The 16,775-nt window shown below is 52.4% G+C and overlaps 1 protein-coding gene across 7 annotated transcripts in view; it reads right to left on the bottom strand.

Moving 5' to 3' along the window:
* Nucleotides 998–16,775, bottom strand: part of TRPM4 (transient receptor potential cation channel subfamily M member 4) — a 34,784-nt gene continuing 19,006 nt past the window's right edge. For all 7 annotated transcript variants that reach the window (XM_021094710.1, XM_021094712.1, XM_021094714.1 and 4 more), the window contains 12 exons: nucleotides 14,168–14,297; nucleotides 13,872–14,017; nucleotides 12,815–12,927; nucleotides 12,398–12,475; nucleotides 9,515–9,946; nucleotides 4,513–4,645; nucleotides 4,179–4,353; nucleotides 3,750–3,927; nucleotides 2,448–2,656; nucleotides 2,084–2,216; nucleotides 1,802–1,874; nucleotides 998–1,709 (listed from right to left, as the gene is read on the bottom strand). In XM_021094710.1, the coding sequence (XP_020950369.1) occupies nucleotides 1,599–1,709; nucleotides 1,802–1,874; nucleotides 2,084–2,216; nucleotides 2,448–2,656; nucleotides 3,750–3,927; nucleotides 4,179–4,353; nucleotides 4,513–4,645; nucleotides 9,515–9,946; nucleotides 12,398–12,475; nucleotides 12,815–12,927; nucleotides 13,872–14,017; nucleotides 14,168–14,297 (1,911 nt within the window). In that variant the 3' untranslated portion in view covers nucleotides 998–1,598. The remainder of the gene's footprint in view (nucleotides 1,710–1,801; nucleotides 1,875–2,083; nucleotides 2,217–2,447; nucleotides 2,657–3,749; nucleotides 3,928–4,178; nucleotides 4,354–4,512; nucleotides 4,646–9,514; nucleotides 9,947–12,397; nucleotides 12,476–12,814; nucleotides 12,928–13,871; nucleotides 14,018–14,167; nucleotides 14,298–16,775) is intronic.

Raw genomic sequence — 16,775 nt, 5'->3', positions numbered from 1 at the left:
TCAGATCTGTCGGTGGCTGTGGCTGTGGTGTAGGCCGGCAGCTGAAGCTCTGATTCAACCCCTAGCCTGGGAACCTCCATATGCTACAGGTGTGGCCCTAACACAAAAAAAGAATTTTTGGTTTTCAAATTGAGGTGTATATGGAAATGAAGTGGAGGTTGTCTCTCTCCATTTTGATGACTCATGTCAGATTTCTACCTGCCAGCCCTGCTGCTGTCATTGCCGCTGTCACCATCGTCATTACTGTTATTATTACTACTTGAGTTAGTGTGAATTGATTCGGTCTCTTCCAGAGAAATCTGGTTGCCACACAACACTTGGCGATGCTTCAAAGCTGCTGTGCACCCAAAGTGGCAGACAGTCGGAATTCCTCCAATTTGGAAAAGGGATGTTTTGGTTTTCCTTTTTGGATGTGTTGGTTGTTGTTGGCTTTCTTGCTATTTTACTAATAATTGCTGTCGGTTCAGCCTTGTCATTACCGGTTTAGTTTGTTATGGGTTGTTTAGTTAAACGGCATGTATAATGATGCATATTTGCCTCAATTCCAAGCGTGCGTGGCCTGCAATTTTCCACTAATTAGACTTTTTAAAGACATATGCAGTTATCTACTCTAATTTGCATCATCTGTTCCCTATTGCCAAAGCAGATGTACAAAGTGCCCACCCACCCCCACTCCAGGAAATAATTTGCTTTTTAGCACTAAGTTCTTTTTTCACTGGTAGACTGGAATGGGGAGAAAGGGGTACAGATGGTTGAGGTTCTTGTTCCCCCCCCCCCGCCCAAAGTGAGAGTCATCCAAATAGTGCAGACAAGAGGTGCTGAGCCTGAGTCAGGCAGGAACAGTGGGGCTGAGAGGAGGAGATGGCCCTGGGGATAACTGAAATACAGCAGCAAACGGACCAGGGACCCCAAATAGCTCCCCCACCCCCGGCTTCAGCCCCCAGCCCCAAAGGATCTAGACACCCACCACTTCCCCAAGAATCAAGCATCCAGACCCTACTCTTCTCAAAGGGCTTTATTTCCCCAGTGTGGGGAACAGCGAGTGGGCTCTGTGGTTTCTATACCTTGACGACCCTGTGGCCTTCTCCAGCCCGGTGGGCTGCGGTACAGCCTTCGGAGAGGCAAGGCCTGGGCTCCAGAGGCTAATCCACCCAGAGTGGGGCCGGTTCTGGGAGAAGCCAGGCCTGCTGTGGTTTGCACGGATGACACTCCCTGCAGTGATCCTGAGAGCAGCGGCCAAAGTGGTGGTCCAGAGCCATGGGGTTCACCAAAGGACAAGGTTGCCAGGTACAGGGGTTAGGGACCTTCTAGCCAGGTGCAGGGGTCACAGACCTGCTAGGCCTTATTCTGGGAGCAAAACTCCCAATGGCTGCTACTCTTTGAGGTCCCCCAGCAGAGCTCAGTCTGAGGGAAGACAGAACAGGTCATGGGCATGGAGGGGAGAACAGAAAAAATTAGAGACTAGCAAAAAGAAAGACGCACAAAAAGCCCAAAGGAGACCTGGAGGGAACCAGGAACAAAGGAAGGGCAGTAAAAGACAGGGAAACAGACGTAAGGAGTGACTGAGGCTGCAAATACAGGCAGGTAGACCCTACACACTAATCTTTGGGCCCAGGCGGGCTTGGGGGCGGCGGTCCTCCTGGGGGAAGCAACGCAGAGCGGCTCAGGGCCTCAGCGACCCAGCCCAGGACGCGGCTACAGTGCTGGACCTGGAGAGCAAGGGGGGACATCAGGGCGCTACACCGAACCCTACTGCTCCTCCCTCCAGCCATACTCCCCTGGCGTGGCCCGGGATCCTCACCTCCTGTTCCAGCCCTTTCAGGCGCTGCTCATACTCGCGTATTTGTCTCAGCTGCTTCAGCGCTGTGTCCACCCTGGGGATCCAAAGGTTCAGGTCTGCGCAGCAGCCTAACAGCTCCGCCCATCTTGGAGGACGCAGCCCCTGGAGCTCAGCTGTCCTCCCCAGCCTTCCAGGACCCTACCCCCTCAGGCTCCGCCTCTAGCCTGGGCCCTTACAGGTCCTAAATCATGGGATCCGCCCCTGAGGCCAGAAGCCCCACCCACACGCAGGCCCCGCCCTCACTTCTGGGACGTGCGCTTTAGACGTTCCGAGTCACTGTCCCGATTGTCCCGAGCACAGGCCAGCAGGAAATTCTCCTTTTGCACTGACTCCCAGGTCAACAGCCTCCGCTCCGCTTCCTTCGAGAGGATGACCCCTGGGTGGTGAAGTCAGGATGGCGTCAAAGGGCCCGCAGGTCCTCGGGCCACGCCTGCTCCCAGACCCAGCTACCCCACCCAACACTCAGTAGCATTTGTGATCTCCCAGACCACGCCCCGCTAACACCCCACGCCCTGCAGTGGTCCTGGCCGTCCCCCTCCTATGCATGCCCTTCTCTTTCTCCAGGTCCCACTCCCTGGGTTTCTTTAGGGCCAAGCCCGACTCTCACGAAAATGCTCGGAGTCTGGGGAAGATGGCTCTGGGGAAGATGGCAAGCGGGCCCGGCGCCTTCGCAGTCGACGGATGAGGGAGCGCACGTGCGAGATGACGATGAGGGGCGGGGCCAGCGCGGGCCTGGAGTGAAATTCTCGGATGAGGCTGTATCGCTGCGCCTTCCAGTAGAGGTCGCTGTTGCCCTGAACTTTGCCGAAGGTGTGGCTGTGGAGACCAGAGGTCAGGAGGTCAAAGCACCTTCAGAAACCCAGGATCAGGGTTAGCTGTAAGGCAATGGCTGTTTGAAGTCCAAGGCGGCAGGTGGATCTCAGGATTCATACAGTCAGTGGTTAGTACAGGATCCAATCAGTAGTTGGGTTAGGAGGGCCCAGGGTCAGATGTCAAGTTGGGAAAGCTGTCATGAATTAAGGTAGAGGTTGGAGTCGGTTCAAAAGTCAGCCTGGACACCAATAATTAAAATCAGAAATGAAAATGGGGACATTGCTATCAACATTATAGAAATAAAAGGGATTATAAGAGAATACTATCGATAATTGTATGCCAGGAAGTTCCCATTGTGGCACAGCGGAAATGAATCCAACTAGGAACCATGAGGTTGCAGGTTTGATCCCTGGCCTCGCTCAGTGGGTTGAGGATCTGGCGTTGCCATGAACTGTGGTGTAGGTCGAAGATGCAGCTTGGATCCTGAGTTGCTGTGGCTGTGGCTGTGGTGTAGGCCGGCAGCTGTAGCTATGATTCGACCCCTAGCCTGGAAACTTCCATATGCCAGGAGTGTGGCCCGAAAAAGACACACACACACACACACACAAAGGCAGCCTTTATGTTACATTTACTTTGCCACAATAAAAAGAAATTAAAATATTCTAACTGGGCTCAGAGAGAAGATTCCAAAGTCCAGGTCAGGAGCAGACTTTGGCTGAATTTGGGGACAAGCCAGCATTAGATTTGAATCAGAAGACTTCCTGTCTTGGCTCAGTGGTTAACGACTCTGACTAACACCCATGAGGACACAGATTCGATTCCTGGCCTCGCTCAGTGAGTTAAGGATCTGGCGTGGCTGTGAGCTGTGGTGTAGGTCACAGACGTGGCTCAGATCTGGTGTCTCTGTGGCTCTGGCGTAAGCCGGCAGCTGCAGCTCCAATTAGACCCCTAGCCTGGGAACCTCCATCTGCCTTGGGTGTGGCCCTAGAGAAGCCAAAAAAAAAAAAAAAAAAAAGAATCATGCTGGGTTCAAAAGTCATGCAGGGGTCAAGGGTCATGCTGGGTGAGGTCAGATCAGAGGGAAGTGGGGACTCACCTGAACATCGCGATGAGCAAATTGAGCAGCAGGATGTTGGCCACCAGCAGGAAGATGACCAGGAGGAGCACTACCAGCCAGTTGGCGTAAAGTGAGACGCAGGAGCCCGCCTGGGCTCCCGCTGGGCGCGCCCAGAAGCCCGGCTCACTTGAACAGTTGACATGCTCCATGAGGGCCACTGTGAAGGGAGATACTCAGAGATGGAGCCAGAGAGACCTAGACCTTAAGGAAGTCAGAAATCCAGCGGGGTGCGGGAGAGCAAAGAACGGGAGCGAGGGAGACAGATTCCCAGAAAGAGAAGAGTATCGAGACGCAAGGAGACAGAGGAAGAGTCAGAGACTCAGAGAGGGGGAAAGAAGGCGGGGGGCCGGTGGGGGACGGGAGGGGGTCCTCAGAGGGAGGGTGTCAGGCCCTCTCATCCCCTCTCACCGTCCATGTCCTCCTGGGGGATCTGCCCAAAGATTTGCAGGTAGGGCCGGTAGAAGACGCGGCGCAGGATGCTAGGGAGGCTACGGTCCTGGGGCCGAAGGAGCCCCTCCGTGGCCACCCCGTAGGCCACCAGCCACACGCCAAGGAAGAAGAGGAAGAAGAACACGTCCTTCATCTGCAGACGGGGACGATGAGACCAAGTCTGGCCCCGCCCCTGCCCCCAAAGCCCCGCGGCCATCCCTGACTTTGAGCCCCTGCGCGTCCAAGATAACCTCCCTGGCTCCACCCCTTCCCTCCTCCGGCCCCGCCCACCACGGCCCCACCCACTCCTCACCATCTTGCTCACGATGACGATCTTGGGCCCCAGCTGCTTGTTGACGGTGAAGATGTGCAGCAGCCTCAGCGTGAAGATCATGAAGTCGAGGCAGAGGACAGAGCGGCCCAGGTCATACAGGCCCGAGGTCAGCCTGCGGTGTGAGGAAACGAGGTAGGTTACAGACTCAGAGGTTACAGGGTGCAAAGGAAAACCCCGAGTCTTCCCAACACCAGGCTTAAAGAGAGGATGTGGCCTCCCCAGGGCCAGAACTGAGACCCTCCGGTTCCCCTGGCATTCACTCAGATTTGAAATTTGGCACAGTGACAGTGACATTGCCAAGCTGCGCCGCGCAGGGCGCTGGCACCCATTAAATAATGGCTGGATGAATGATGGCCTTAGCAGTAAGCTGGGAGGTCCCTGCAGCAATCAAGTTGGGAAAACTGTGGAAATATCTGTCCAACCTATAAAAGGCAAAATGCACAGAGTTCCAGCAAACCAATCAGCAGAAGACAAACGACCTAGGAGGAAAGCAGATAATGGACAACAACCCAGAATTCACAGAGGTAGGTCAAATGGCCCACCAAAATATATATGCATGCAAGAGATCAATGAACACAGTAAATTAAAAACTGGGGGAGTTCCCGTCGTGGCTCAGCAGAAACAAATCTGACTAGCAGCCATGAGGACGCAGGTTTAATCCCTGGCCTTGCTCAGTGGGTTGAGGACTGGGCATTGCCATGAGCTGTGGTGTAGATCACAAATTCAGATCAGATCCTGTGTTGCTGGCTGTGGTGTAGGCCTGCAGTTACAGCTCTGATTCAACCCCTAGCCTGGGACCTCCATATGCCATGGATGCTGACCTAAAGAGACAAAACGGAGTTCCCGTCATGGCTCAGTGGTTAACGAATCCGACTAGGAACAATGAGGTGGTGGGTTTGATCCCTGGCCTTGCTCAGTGGGTTAAGGATCCAGGGCTGCCGAGAGCTGTGGTGTGGGTCACAGATGCGGCTCGGATCCCGTGTTGCTGTGGCTCTGGCGTAGGCCGGCGGCTACGGCTCCGATTAGACCCCTAGCCTGGGGTGCGGCCCTAGAAAACACACACACACACACACACACAAAACACTGGGGCAGGAGTTCCCAATGTGGCACAACAGGATTGGCACTGGAGCCCTGGGGCACAGGCACAGCCCAGCGCAGTGGGTTAAGGATCAGGTGTTGCCACTCTTGCAGATGCGGCATAGGTCACAGCTGAGGTTCAGATTCAATCCCCGGCCCAGGAATATGCCGTGGGATGGCCAGAAAAACAAAGCAAACAAAAAACTGGGGCAAAGGATATGAAAAGACAGTTGACAGAGGACATGTGGCCATTAGATATAAAAGATGCCCAACTTACCCAACTAGGAGTCAGGGATGCATAAATTAAAACAAGGAGAAGTCATTTTTACCCGTAAGATTGGCAAAACATGTAAAGGTGAAAATGAGAGCTACATTTTAAAGATTCAAAATATCAGCTATTGTGAAGCATGTCCTTAACAGGGTGTTGCCTTACCTGGCTGGTAGGTGTGTGGACAGAAGGTATTTTACAAGGAAACCAGTCCACATCAAGAATACATATACCTTTTGACCCACAAAGTATACATCTCGAATGTAAACTTTTTTTTTTGGCCACACCCGAGGCATGCGGAAGTTACCAGGCCAGGGATCAAACTCACACAACAGCAGGGGCTGGAGTCACAGCAGTGACAATTCTGGATCTTTAACCACTAGGCTACCAGGGTTAAACTTTATGAATGGATGTAAACTTTATTAATTTGGAATCATAAACAATGAGAAACAATTGAAAGGCTCATCCAGGAGGGACTGGCAAGAAACAAATTAATATTATATAGCCCAGTCTGAGCAATGCAAATTTCTGAGGGTAATTCTTCACAATTTGTTTTTTATAAATTAGGTAAGAAATAAGCAGAAAGAGCCCAAGTTTTACAGAGTAAAAAGTTGACAAAACACTCAGGCCTCCCTGATGAAATTTAAAACTAAGAAATTTGACCCAGGAGCACTGGGCATGAAAGAAAAGCCACAAAGTAAAATTCACAAACACAGATCCTAGATTTTGGAAAATCTGATATGGACAAAACCACAAATGATGGGCCAAATATTTGCTGTAAAACTTAACCTGAATCATAATTAACCTAGTTGAAATAATTTCAGAAATTTTTTTTTTTTTTTGTCTTTTTAGGGCTGCACACATGGCATATGGAAGTTCCCAGGCTAGGGGTTGAATTGGAGCTATAGCCGCCAGCCTACACCACAGCCACAGCAATGCCAGCTCTGAGGCTATCTGAGACCTACACCACAGCTCACAGCAACATCATATCCTTAACCCACCGAGTGAGGCCAGAGATCGAACCCGTGTTCACATGGAACCTAGTCAGGTTCGTTACTGCTGAGCCACGATAAGAACTCCAGTGTCAGAAACTGGAAAAGAAAATAGCTGAAGCTAATTTCACTGCCCCGCAATATAAAATTGATCAAGGAAGTTTAAAATAAACTAAAATACTTCCTTGGTAAGAATGTGTGGAGGTTCGCTTGTAGCACATAGTTAAGGACCTGGTGCCGCCACAGCTGTAGTGCAGGCTGCGACTGTGTCATGGGTTCAATCCCTGGCCCCGGGAACTTCCACATGCCTCAGGTGTGGCAAAAGAAAAAAGAAAAAAAGAAGAAGAATTCATTAGTACTGGTAAAATTCTGATTACAATATTATTTTATTTTAATTTTTTTGCACTTTATCATCATTATTATTTGCTTTTTAGGGCCGCACCCACAATGTATGGAAGTTCCCAGGCTAGGGGTCAAATTGGAGCTGCAACTGCCGGCCTACACCACAGCCACAGCAACATGGGATCTGAGCTGTGTCTGTGACCCACACCACAGTTCATAGCAACGCTGGATCCTTAACCCATCGAGTGAGGCCAGGGATCGAACCTGCATCCTCATGGATAATAGTCAAGATTTGTTTCTGCTGCGCCACAACGGGAACTCCCCTGATTATAATTTTATAATTACACAGATTCAAATACCGAGGATCAAAGTCAAAGCCACAGTCTTGTTTTGTTTTCTGTTTTTTGTCTTTTCACCTTTTTGCCTTTTCTAGGGCCGCTCCCACGGCATATGGAGGGTCCCAGGCTAGGGGTCGAATCGGAGCTGTAGCCACCGGCCTACATCACAGCCACAGCAACTCGGGATCCAAGCCACGTCTGCAACCTACATCACAGCTCACGGCAACGCCAGATCCTTAACCCAGAGAGCAAGGCCAGGGATCGAACCCACAACCTCATGGTTTCTAGTTGGATTCGTTAACCACTGCGCCACGGGAAGTCCAAAGCCACTGTCTTGTGATGAAGGAACTGCAAGTAGCTCTCAGAGAGCCCAGAGTGTAGATGAAGAAAAGAGACAGACATCAGGAGGCAGCCCTGCAGAGAACGGTGGACCCAGACCAGATCTAGGGCCTGGGGCTCTGTCCAGGGGGTCTGGGGAGCCACAAGAGGAAGAGAGGGATAGACCAGACTTGGGCATAGAAAAACCCCCCTGTGGGGGACGGGCAGGAGGGAAGAGAGTGGAGTCCAGGCGGCTGTGGCAAAGTTCTGGCTGGGGGTGGGAGAAGCAGCTGTGGAGGTGGAGACCGGGATTGGACACGGAGAGTCAGGGGCCAGGAGGTCTGGACCTGGGACCACAGGCTGTGGATAAAGAGGAGGGACGAGGTGAGGGTGGCACCCAGTGTGCAGCCTGGTGTCTGGCAGCTGGGCCAGGCTGGGGGCTACAGAATCATCCTGTAGATCTAGAATAAAGAGCAGAGCAGTGGGGTTCTCACCTTATCCCACCTGCCCTAGAGCCAGACACCAACCATGAGCACACCGCTTAGACCACCTTCACGAGGTACTTTCAATCAAGAAAGGACTTTTGCTTTTTTGCTCCACAGCTTTGGCACATGGAGGTTCCCAGGCTATGGGTGCAATCAGAGCTACAGCTGCTGGCCTACACCACAGTCACAGCAACGACGAATCTGAGCCACATCTGTGACCTACACCACAAGCTCTTGCAACGCCAGATCCTTAACCCACTGAGTGGAGCCAGGGATCGAACCTGCATCCTCGTGGATCTTAGTCAGATTCTTAACCCACTGAGCCACTGGGACCGCCAGGGTTTTTTGTTTTGGTTTGGTTTTTAGGGCTGCACCTGCCTTATATGGAAATTCCCAGGCTAGGGGTCCAATCGGAGCTGCAAACATCAGCCCAGCCTAGCCACAGCCACAGCCAAGCAGGATCCAAGCTGCGTCTGCGACCTACACCACAGCTCACAGCAACGCTGGATTCTTAACCCATTGAGTGAGACCATGGATCAAACCCATGTCCTTGTGGAACCAAGTCGGGTTCGTTACCGTTGTGCCAGGAAAGGAACTCCAGGATTCTTTTTTTAAAGAAGGTATTTCTGGGAGTTCCCATCTTGGCGCAGTGGTTAACGAATCCGACTAGAAACCATGAGGTTGTGGGTTCGATCCCTGGCCTTGCTCAGCGGGTGAAGGATCCGGCGTTGCTGTGAGCTGTGGTGTAGGTCACAGACATGGCTCGGATCCCACATTTGCTGTGGCTCTGGCGTAGGCTGGCGGCTACAGCTCCGATCCGATCTGACCCCTAGCCTGGGAACCTCCATATGCTGAGGGTAAGGCCCTAGAAAAGGCAAAAAGATCAAAAAAAAAAAAAAAAAAAAAAAAGGTATTTCTGTTTGTTTCTGAAGAATAAGCAGGGTTGTTTTAAAATTGTCAATCACTAGATTGGACCCCTATAATACTGTACCTCAGCTGTACTCCAATGAAAAAAAGACAATAAGCCGAGAGGGGCTTAGCGGCTGCCGGCCCCAGAAAAGCCGCGAGGGCAGAGCCCTCTTGTCCCCACACCCAGCCCGGTCAGGAAGGAAGAGTGGGGGGTCGCCGTGGGCGGGAGTGGGAGGTCGCAGGGACACTCACCGGCAGCCCACACCCAGCAGGAAGCAGGTGAGGGCCACCAGGTCGCACTGGTTCCAGGTGTCGGAGAGGTAGAGGTGCAGGCGGCGGCGCAGTGGGGCCTGGTGGGAGTCTGTCCCGGAGCCCCCCAAGGCTAGGCTGCTCCAGCCGCTGCTCAGGCTCTGACGGAACTCCTCACACAGCAGCGTGAAGGCCCAGAAGTAGAGCAGCAGCTCCAGGGCACCGGGAGGCTTGGGCTGAAAGTCGATGAGCAGCACGCGGGCAAAGAGCAGCAGGAAGAGGAGGTAGCTGACCACGTTGCCCATGAAGGCCGTCACTGGCGCCCCCCAGAACTGGGGCCAGCGGCGCAGGCGCGGGGGGCACCCCCCACAGCAGCTCCTGTGGCTGGGCCGCCTCAGCATCCCCAAGGGCATCTTCTCAGGTGGGTCTGCCGGCCTGGGGGAGAGAAGGATGGACTTAACCTTCACCATTATCCCACCTCTAACCTTTTTTTTTTTTTTTTGTCTTTCTAGGGCCACCCCTGCAGCATATGAAGGTTCCCAGGCTAGGGGTCCAATCAGGGCTATAGCTCCCGGCCCACACCACAGCCACATCAACTCGGGATCCGAGCCGCATCTGCAACCTACACCACAGCTCGTGGCAACACTGGATCCTCAACCCACTGAGCAAGGCCAGGGATCGAGCCTATGTCCTCATGGATGCCAGGCAGGTTCGTTAACTGCTAAGCCATGACGGGAACGCCCCGCCTCAAACCTTTTCACATTCTCCTCATCCTCCATCATGTCTGACCCTGCCTGACCTGAAACTAAGTGATGTCTGCCATCTCCTTGACTTTTTTTTTTTTTTTTTTTTTGGTTTTTAGGGCCGTTCTCACTGCATAGGAAAGTTCCCAGGCCGGAGGTCAAATCAGAATTACAGCTGCAGGCCTACACCACAGACACAGCAACGCAGGATGCTCCGAGCTGCGTCTGGGACCTACACCACAGCTTGCGCTGCAACACCGGGTCCTCAATCCACTGAGCAAGGCCAAGGATGGAACCCGCATCTCATGGATTCAAGTCAGGTGCGTTTCCGCTGCGCCACAACAGGAACTCTCATCTTCTTAACTTTTGACCCCTGTATTTAACTTCTGACCTCCGAAATCCGCTGTCAAGACTGCTGACCTTCCACCTCTGACGTCTTCCATCCTTCTGCCCTCTGGTCCCTGGGCTGAGCTCTGACTCTTGTGTCGCTTTTGGCTTCTTTCACTTTTACAACTTCTGAATCTCTCGGTCGGACCTGGGACCGTCCACCCAGCCTCGGGCCCTCAAAGATGATCTCTGACTCCCTCACGTTCATGGCCTTGATTCCCCATGTCTGACAACTCCATCCCTGAATATTAACCCACACATTCTGCTATCAGAATATCCAGCCGGATAACCGTCCTTTCCCTGTAGCTGATCTCCAAACACACAGTCATCTTTGGCTTCTGAATTCTAACTTTCTTGGTCCACTCATATCTCCGACTCCTATCTCCTCTAAGCTCTGAGCCTCTGTCTCAGTTTTATCCTAACTCTTCAATTCTGACCTCAAATCGGAAACTGCAACGTGAATACTACTACTTCCAATAAATTCAGTAAAGCTAAGAGGAAAAACAAACTGGCTTGGAGAAGCATCCTCTCTTTATGAATAAGCAGAAAGAAAACTCACAAGTGGAAACAACCCACATGTCCATCAACTGACGAATAGATAAAGAAAACGTGGTGGAGTTCCCATCGTGGTGCAGAGGAAACGCATCCGACTAGGAACCATGAGGTTGTGGGTTCGATCCCCGGCCTTGATCAGCGGGTTAAGGATTCGGCGTTGCCACAAGCTGTGGTGTATGTCGCAGACATGGCTCGGATCTGGTGTGGCTCTGGCTCTGGCGTAGGCCAGCAGCTGCAGGTCCAATTTGACCCCTAGTCTGGGAACCACTATATGCTGTGGTTGCAGCCCTAAAAAGAAAAAAAAGGGGGGGGGAGAAAGAAAGAAAAAAGAAAACGTGGTAAATCCATACGGTGGAATATTATTCAGCAATAAAAGGTAATGAAGCGCTGGTACATGCTACGAAGCAGAGTCACTGTGAAAATATGACGCTAAGTTAATGAAGCCGGTCAAAAATGACCACATCCTGTACCACCTCATTTATATAAAATTTCCAGAAGAAGCAAATGTGTAGGGACAGAAAGTAAATTAGTGGTTGCCTGAGGCTGTCGGGGAGGGAGGAGTGGGGAGTGACTGTTAGTGGGTTCAAGGTTTCTTGCTGCAGTGATGACAATGTTTTAAAATTCATTTTGTGGGATTCCCGTTGTGGCACAGTGGTTAACGAATCCGACGAGGAACCATGAGGTTGCGGGTTCGATCCCTGGCCTTGCTCAGTGGGTTAAGGGTCCGGCGTTGCTGTGGCTCTGGTGTAGGCCGGTGGCTGCAGCTCTGATTGGACCCCTAGCCTGGGAACCTCCATATGCCGCAGGAGCAGCCCAAGAAAAGGCAAAAAAAAAAAAAAAAAAAAAAAGACAAAAAATAAATAAAATTCATTTTGTGGATGCAAACTGTTACATTTATTTATTTATTTGGGAGGGGTGTGTTTGTTTTTGCATTTTTGGCCACCCTGCAGCATATGGAGTATGCACAGGCAGCATGAAGAAAACTGATTTCCAGTGAAAACTCCTTGGTGGCAGAACCACACCTCGAACCGAGCCTTGAGCTTGGCCTTTGGGAAACCTCCTCGGAATTTTCGGTGGCTTCCTGAAACCACCCTCTCTGGAAACCGCACTTCTCCCTGGCCTTGCTCCCAGGACCTGGGGCTCCTGGAGCCGCCAAGGGTGCCCCTCCCCACCCCCAGCACAGGGCTGGTGCTTCACTCACCCGACAGGCCCTTCCCCATTGGCGCCCCCGTCCCAGTCAAGCGCCAGGTCCTTCTGCGTGGGCTCCTCATCCGACTTCCTGGCATGGAGGGACCCACAGAGTGAAAAGTAGAGGGAGGGGAGGCGGGGAGAGGAATGCTCGACGGAGACCCACCCTCAGCCACCCAGAGACATTGCAGGGAAAGGCATCACCCCAAAGGGACCTTCCCCCAGAGCCATGGCCAGACGGCTGAGGATACCACAGCAAGCACCCCGAAAGCTCACCTCCCCAAACATGCCCCCAGGCTGGAGGAGGGAGAGGATCCCCAAAGGCCAGGGAAGCTCTGGGCAGACGGAGGAGAAAGGCAGCCAGAGAGGAGCAGGAAGAAGAGGCTGACTCCCGCCCCCACCTCCTGCCAGTCCCACCCCAGGAACTGACCTGAAGGTGATGAGGTTGGTGTAGATGAGTGGGGGGCAGAAGAAGGTGAGAACCAGGGCCCAGATGGGCGTGGTGCTGTCCATGTGCCCCCACCACTTCTGTGTCAGCAGAGACTGTGGGGCAGGGCAGGATTAGGAGCCCGAATCGCCCCACAGCCCCCTCCTGAAGCCCCCAGGCAAGGACGGGGCCAAGGCTCCAGAGCCCAGGGCAAAGGCTCACTAGGGGCCAGAACTATGGGGGGGGGTTGTCAAAAGCAAGGGCCACCTGTCTCAGATTTTAGAGGTTAAACAGTCAACATTTGTTAACACAATATACCGACTCCCCGGCTGAGCGCTTTGCATAGACGAGCGCGCTGAACCCTCGCCACACCCCCAGGAGGACAGGTACTAGAATTTTCCCCTTTTTCACGGATGGAGCACGGGGAGGTTTCGGAAGGGGCAAAAGCTGGAACTCCTGACTTTAACCATCATTTAAAGCAAAGGACTCTGAGCAATTATCTGAAGTACCAGCCACATCACCCCAGCACAGCTGGGTGAGCGTAACGTCTCGTACTGAGGGTCAGGCTCTCTTAAGTCCCTGTCGCATTTAGACGAAGGAGACTGAGAGAGTTTTCGAAATGTCAGGACTGGCAGGATGGGAGAGGCGGTGGGGGCGAATGGGACCTCCCTCAGGAAAGGATTTCCCATAGGAAGGGTGGGAGCTCCTAAACCAGGGTTTGTCTATACCCCGGAACACCAGCTAACGGCGCACTGACGTCATTCTAACTGATGACACCTGGAAATGGGGCTCCTCTGTGGGAGCCTGGGCTTCCTCCTAAAGTCACCAGGGATTCCCCGATCTGGAATGGAACCTTTGAGGAGGGTGGGCTTTGCTGTGGGGAGCTTGGCTTTCTTGCTGCAGAAGGTGGAGCTTCACGTGGGAAGAGCAACCCTTCCTGCAGGGGGCTGAGACTTTCCAGGGGAGTGGGGGGGGGGTCTCTGGAGGGAGGGGCCGGTCAAGGCCACAGACCGGAGTCCCCCTGAGACCCGTTTGGGGTGTTGGTGTCTCAGATGCTCACCTGTACCCCATCCTGGGCGAAGAAGGCCCGGGCGTCCGCCTGCGTGGCAAGCTGGAGGCAGGTGGCATCTCCCCAGAGCGGGCAGCGCCGAAGGAGCAGGCGCGCGGCCCGGTTCTCGCTGCTGCGGTAGCACTCGCCAAAGAGGTCTGGGTGCCGGAGCGAAAGGAGTGGGGAGAGGATGGGAGGGAAGAGGAGGGAGGGTGGGGGGAGCAGGGTTAGGGAGAAGGAGCGGGGAGATGTACACCCCCCTTCACGGTGGCTCCCAGGCCCTCCCCCAGGCACCATGCCCCACGCACCAACACCCAGCCCCTCAAACTTGGCTGCCAGGTCCTTCCTCTTTGCCGCCTCGTCCGCCTCAGTCTCCAGGCGAGCCAGCACTCGGAGCAACAAGCAGGCCCCAAGAGCTGAGGCCACGGAATTGGAACCCTGGAGAGACAGAGGTGGGGGGTCACAGGTAGGGTCAGCGTTTAGAGTGAGATTCCCGGAGGGGTGCAGGGATGGGGGCCGAGCTTGTGATCGAGGGAAGGGACAGGGCCACACGTCAGAAATTAACCAAGGTCAGAGTTCCCGTTGCGGCGGAAATGCATCCAACTAGTCACCATGAGGTTGCAGGTTCAACCCCTGGCCTCCGTTAGTGTGTTAAGGATCCGGCATTGCCATGAGCTGTGTGTAGGTCACAGACTCAGCTCTGAGCCCATGTTGCCGTGGTTGTGGTGTAGGCTGGCAGCTGTAGCTACGATTCAACCCCTCGCCTGGGAGCTTCCATGTGCCACGGGTGTGGCCCTAAAAAGCAAAAAAAGAAAGAAAGAAAGAAATTAACCAAGTCATCAGAGGCCAAGCAGGAAGCAATGTTTGCAGGTGAATCTGGAAGAAACTCGACATCAGCGGAACTGTCAGAAGTCAGGTGGTTCTGAGACCAGGGGCTGGGCTGGAGTTAAAACAACATCCAGAGGTTACAGAGAGGCCAAGAAGCAGTTGGAGATGTCACCTAAGACGGCAGATGAGAGAACTTCAAGACTCCGTCTCAAACCACAACAAAAACTCCGACCCTCCATACAAAGCAACAAGTAAGCTGGCAAAAACTGTTGGAATCAACTTTTTCAGAATTCTGGAATCTAACATAAAATTTACAACACATGGGAGAACGCTTAAGGAAGAGAGAAAATGCTGTCTTTCAGTAGAAGAGCATTGTGGCATTCAACTCACCCACTTACCATTGCCAATTCCCCAGCTCAGTGGCTGCCTTGAAGGCAGCAGCCCATGTTCCTGCTGCAGGTTCTTGGTATCAGAGGTAGCAATTCAGAGCCTACTTTTTTTTTTTTTTCTTTTCGCCCGTGCCCACAGCACATGGAAGTTCCCGAGCCAGGGATCAAATCCCAGCTGCAGCTGTGACCTATGCCAAACATCAAAAACTCTCAGATCGTCTTCTTAAATAATTGCTATTGTGTGTACAAACCTAGCTGATCGTTCCCTGAAGGGATGGCTCAAAGGTTGGCCTTTATTGCACTATAATTGGAGCTTCCCTAAAGCAGAATTGGCTTCCCAGGTGGTGTTTGAAGGCATTTAAAAACAAATGTAGGCGTTCCCGGCGTGGCACAGTGGTTAACGAATCTGACTAGGAACCATGAGGTTGCGGGTTTGATCCCTGGACTCGCTCAGTGGGTTAAGGATCCAGCATTGCTGTGAGCTGTGGTGTGGGTCGCAGACACGGCTCGGATCCTGCGTTGCTGTGGCTGTGGCGTAGGCGGGTGGCTACAGCTCCAATGAGACCCCTAGCCTGGGAACCTGCATATGCCACAGGAGTGGCCCTAGGAAAGGCAAAAAAATAAAAACAAATGAATTAGGCTCAGCTACCTGAGGCAAGGAATAACAGTCTAGGCAAGCAATAGATATCCCGAACAGCTTGGGAGAGAAGAGGGATGTAGTTGGGGGAAGGAGATACTTGGGAGGAAAAGGGGTTTAAAAACTCCTACGTGGGGAGTCGCCCTTGTGGCTCAGCAGGTTACAAACCTGAATAATATCCATGAGGATGCAGGTTCGATCCCTGTCCTTTTTCAGTGGGTTAAGGATCCAGCATTGCTGTGAGCTGTGGTGTAGGTCAATAGCTGCAGCTCTGAGTTGACCCCTAGCCTGGGAACTTCCATATGCTGCGGGTGTGGCCCTAAAAAGAGAAAAAAAAAGAAAAAAAAAAAAAAAGTCCTACATGGAAGTTCTTTTTTGGCTCAGCAGGTTAAGAATCCAGGGTTGTCACTGCAGCGGCTTAGGTCACTGCTGTGGCTCGGGTTTGACCCCCGGCCCAGGAACTTCCACACGCTGTGGGCATGGCAAAAAAAAACCAGACAAACAACCTCCTACATGTACTAAGGAATCTAGAAGGCCATGCACATGCCTAAGACTGGATGCGTGCTCAGAAAAGACTAAAGGAAACCCTAAGCTTTTACCTCTGGCTGACCATTAGGTTTAGCAAAAGCAGGAAGCAGAAGCTAAAGCAGCATTGTAAAGAGCCTGCCTAAGTATTGATAAACATCTCCAACTAAGAGCCAATCTGAAAAGCTGGAGAGTGTTATTCCTCAGTCAGTCATTTGAGGACATCTCTGCTGCGGTACTAGCTAACCACTAAGCTGAAAACAGGACTTCAGTGGCCATGTATGACAAAGAACACAAATTTTACAAAAGTAGCTGAGAAAAGTCACTAAACAAACAACAACTCACAATAAGCAGCAGCAACAAGCCCTGGAAGGATTGAGCTGCTTTCCAGAGTTGTCATAATATTCGAAATGTCCAGTTTTCAACAACAAAAACATTTATAAAGCCTGCAAAGAAACATGAAAGTATGACCGGTTTACAAGAAAAAAGGAAACTAGGAAGCTCAGCCACTGGGCTTACTAGACAAATAATTTTTTC

The sequence above is a fragment of the Sus scrofa genome, chromosome 6, assembly GCF_000003025.6.
Source record: "Sus scrofa isolate TJ Tabasco breed Duroc chromosome 6, Sscrofa11.1, whole genome shotgun sequence".
Lineage (NCBI taxonomy): Eukaryota > Metazoa > Chordata > Mammalia > Artiodactyla > Suidae > Sus > Sus scrofa.
This window is presented reverse-complemented; position numbering and strand designations above follow the sequence as displayed.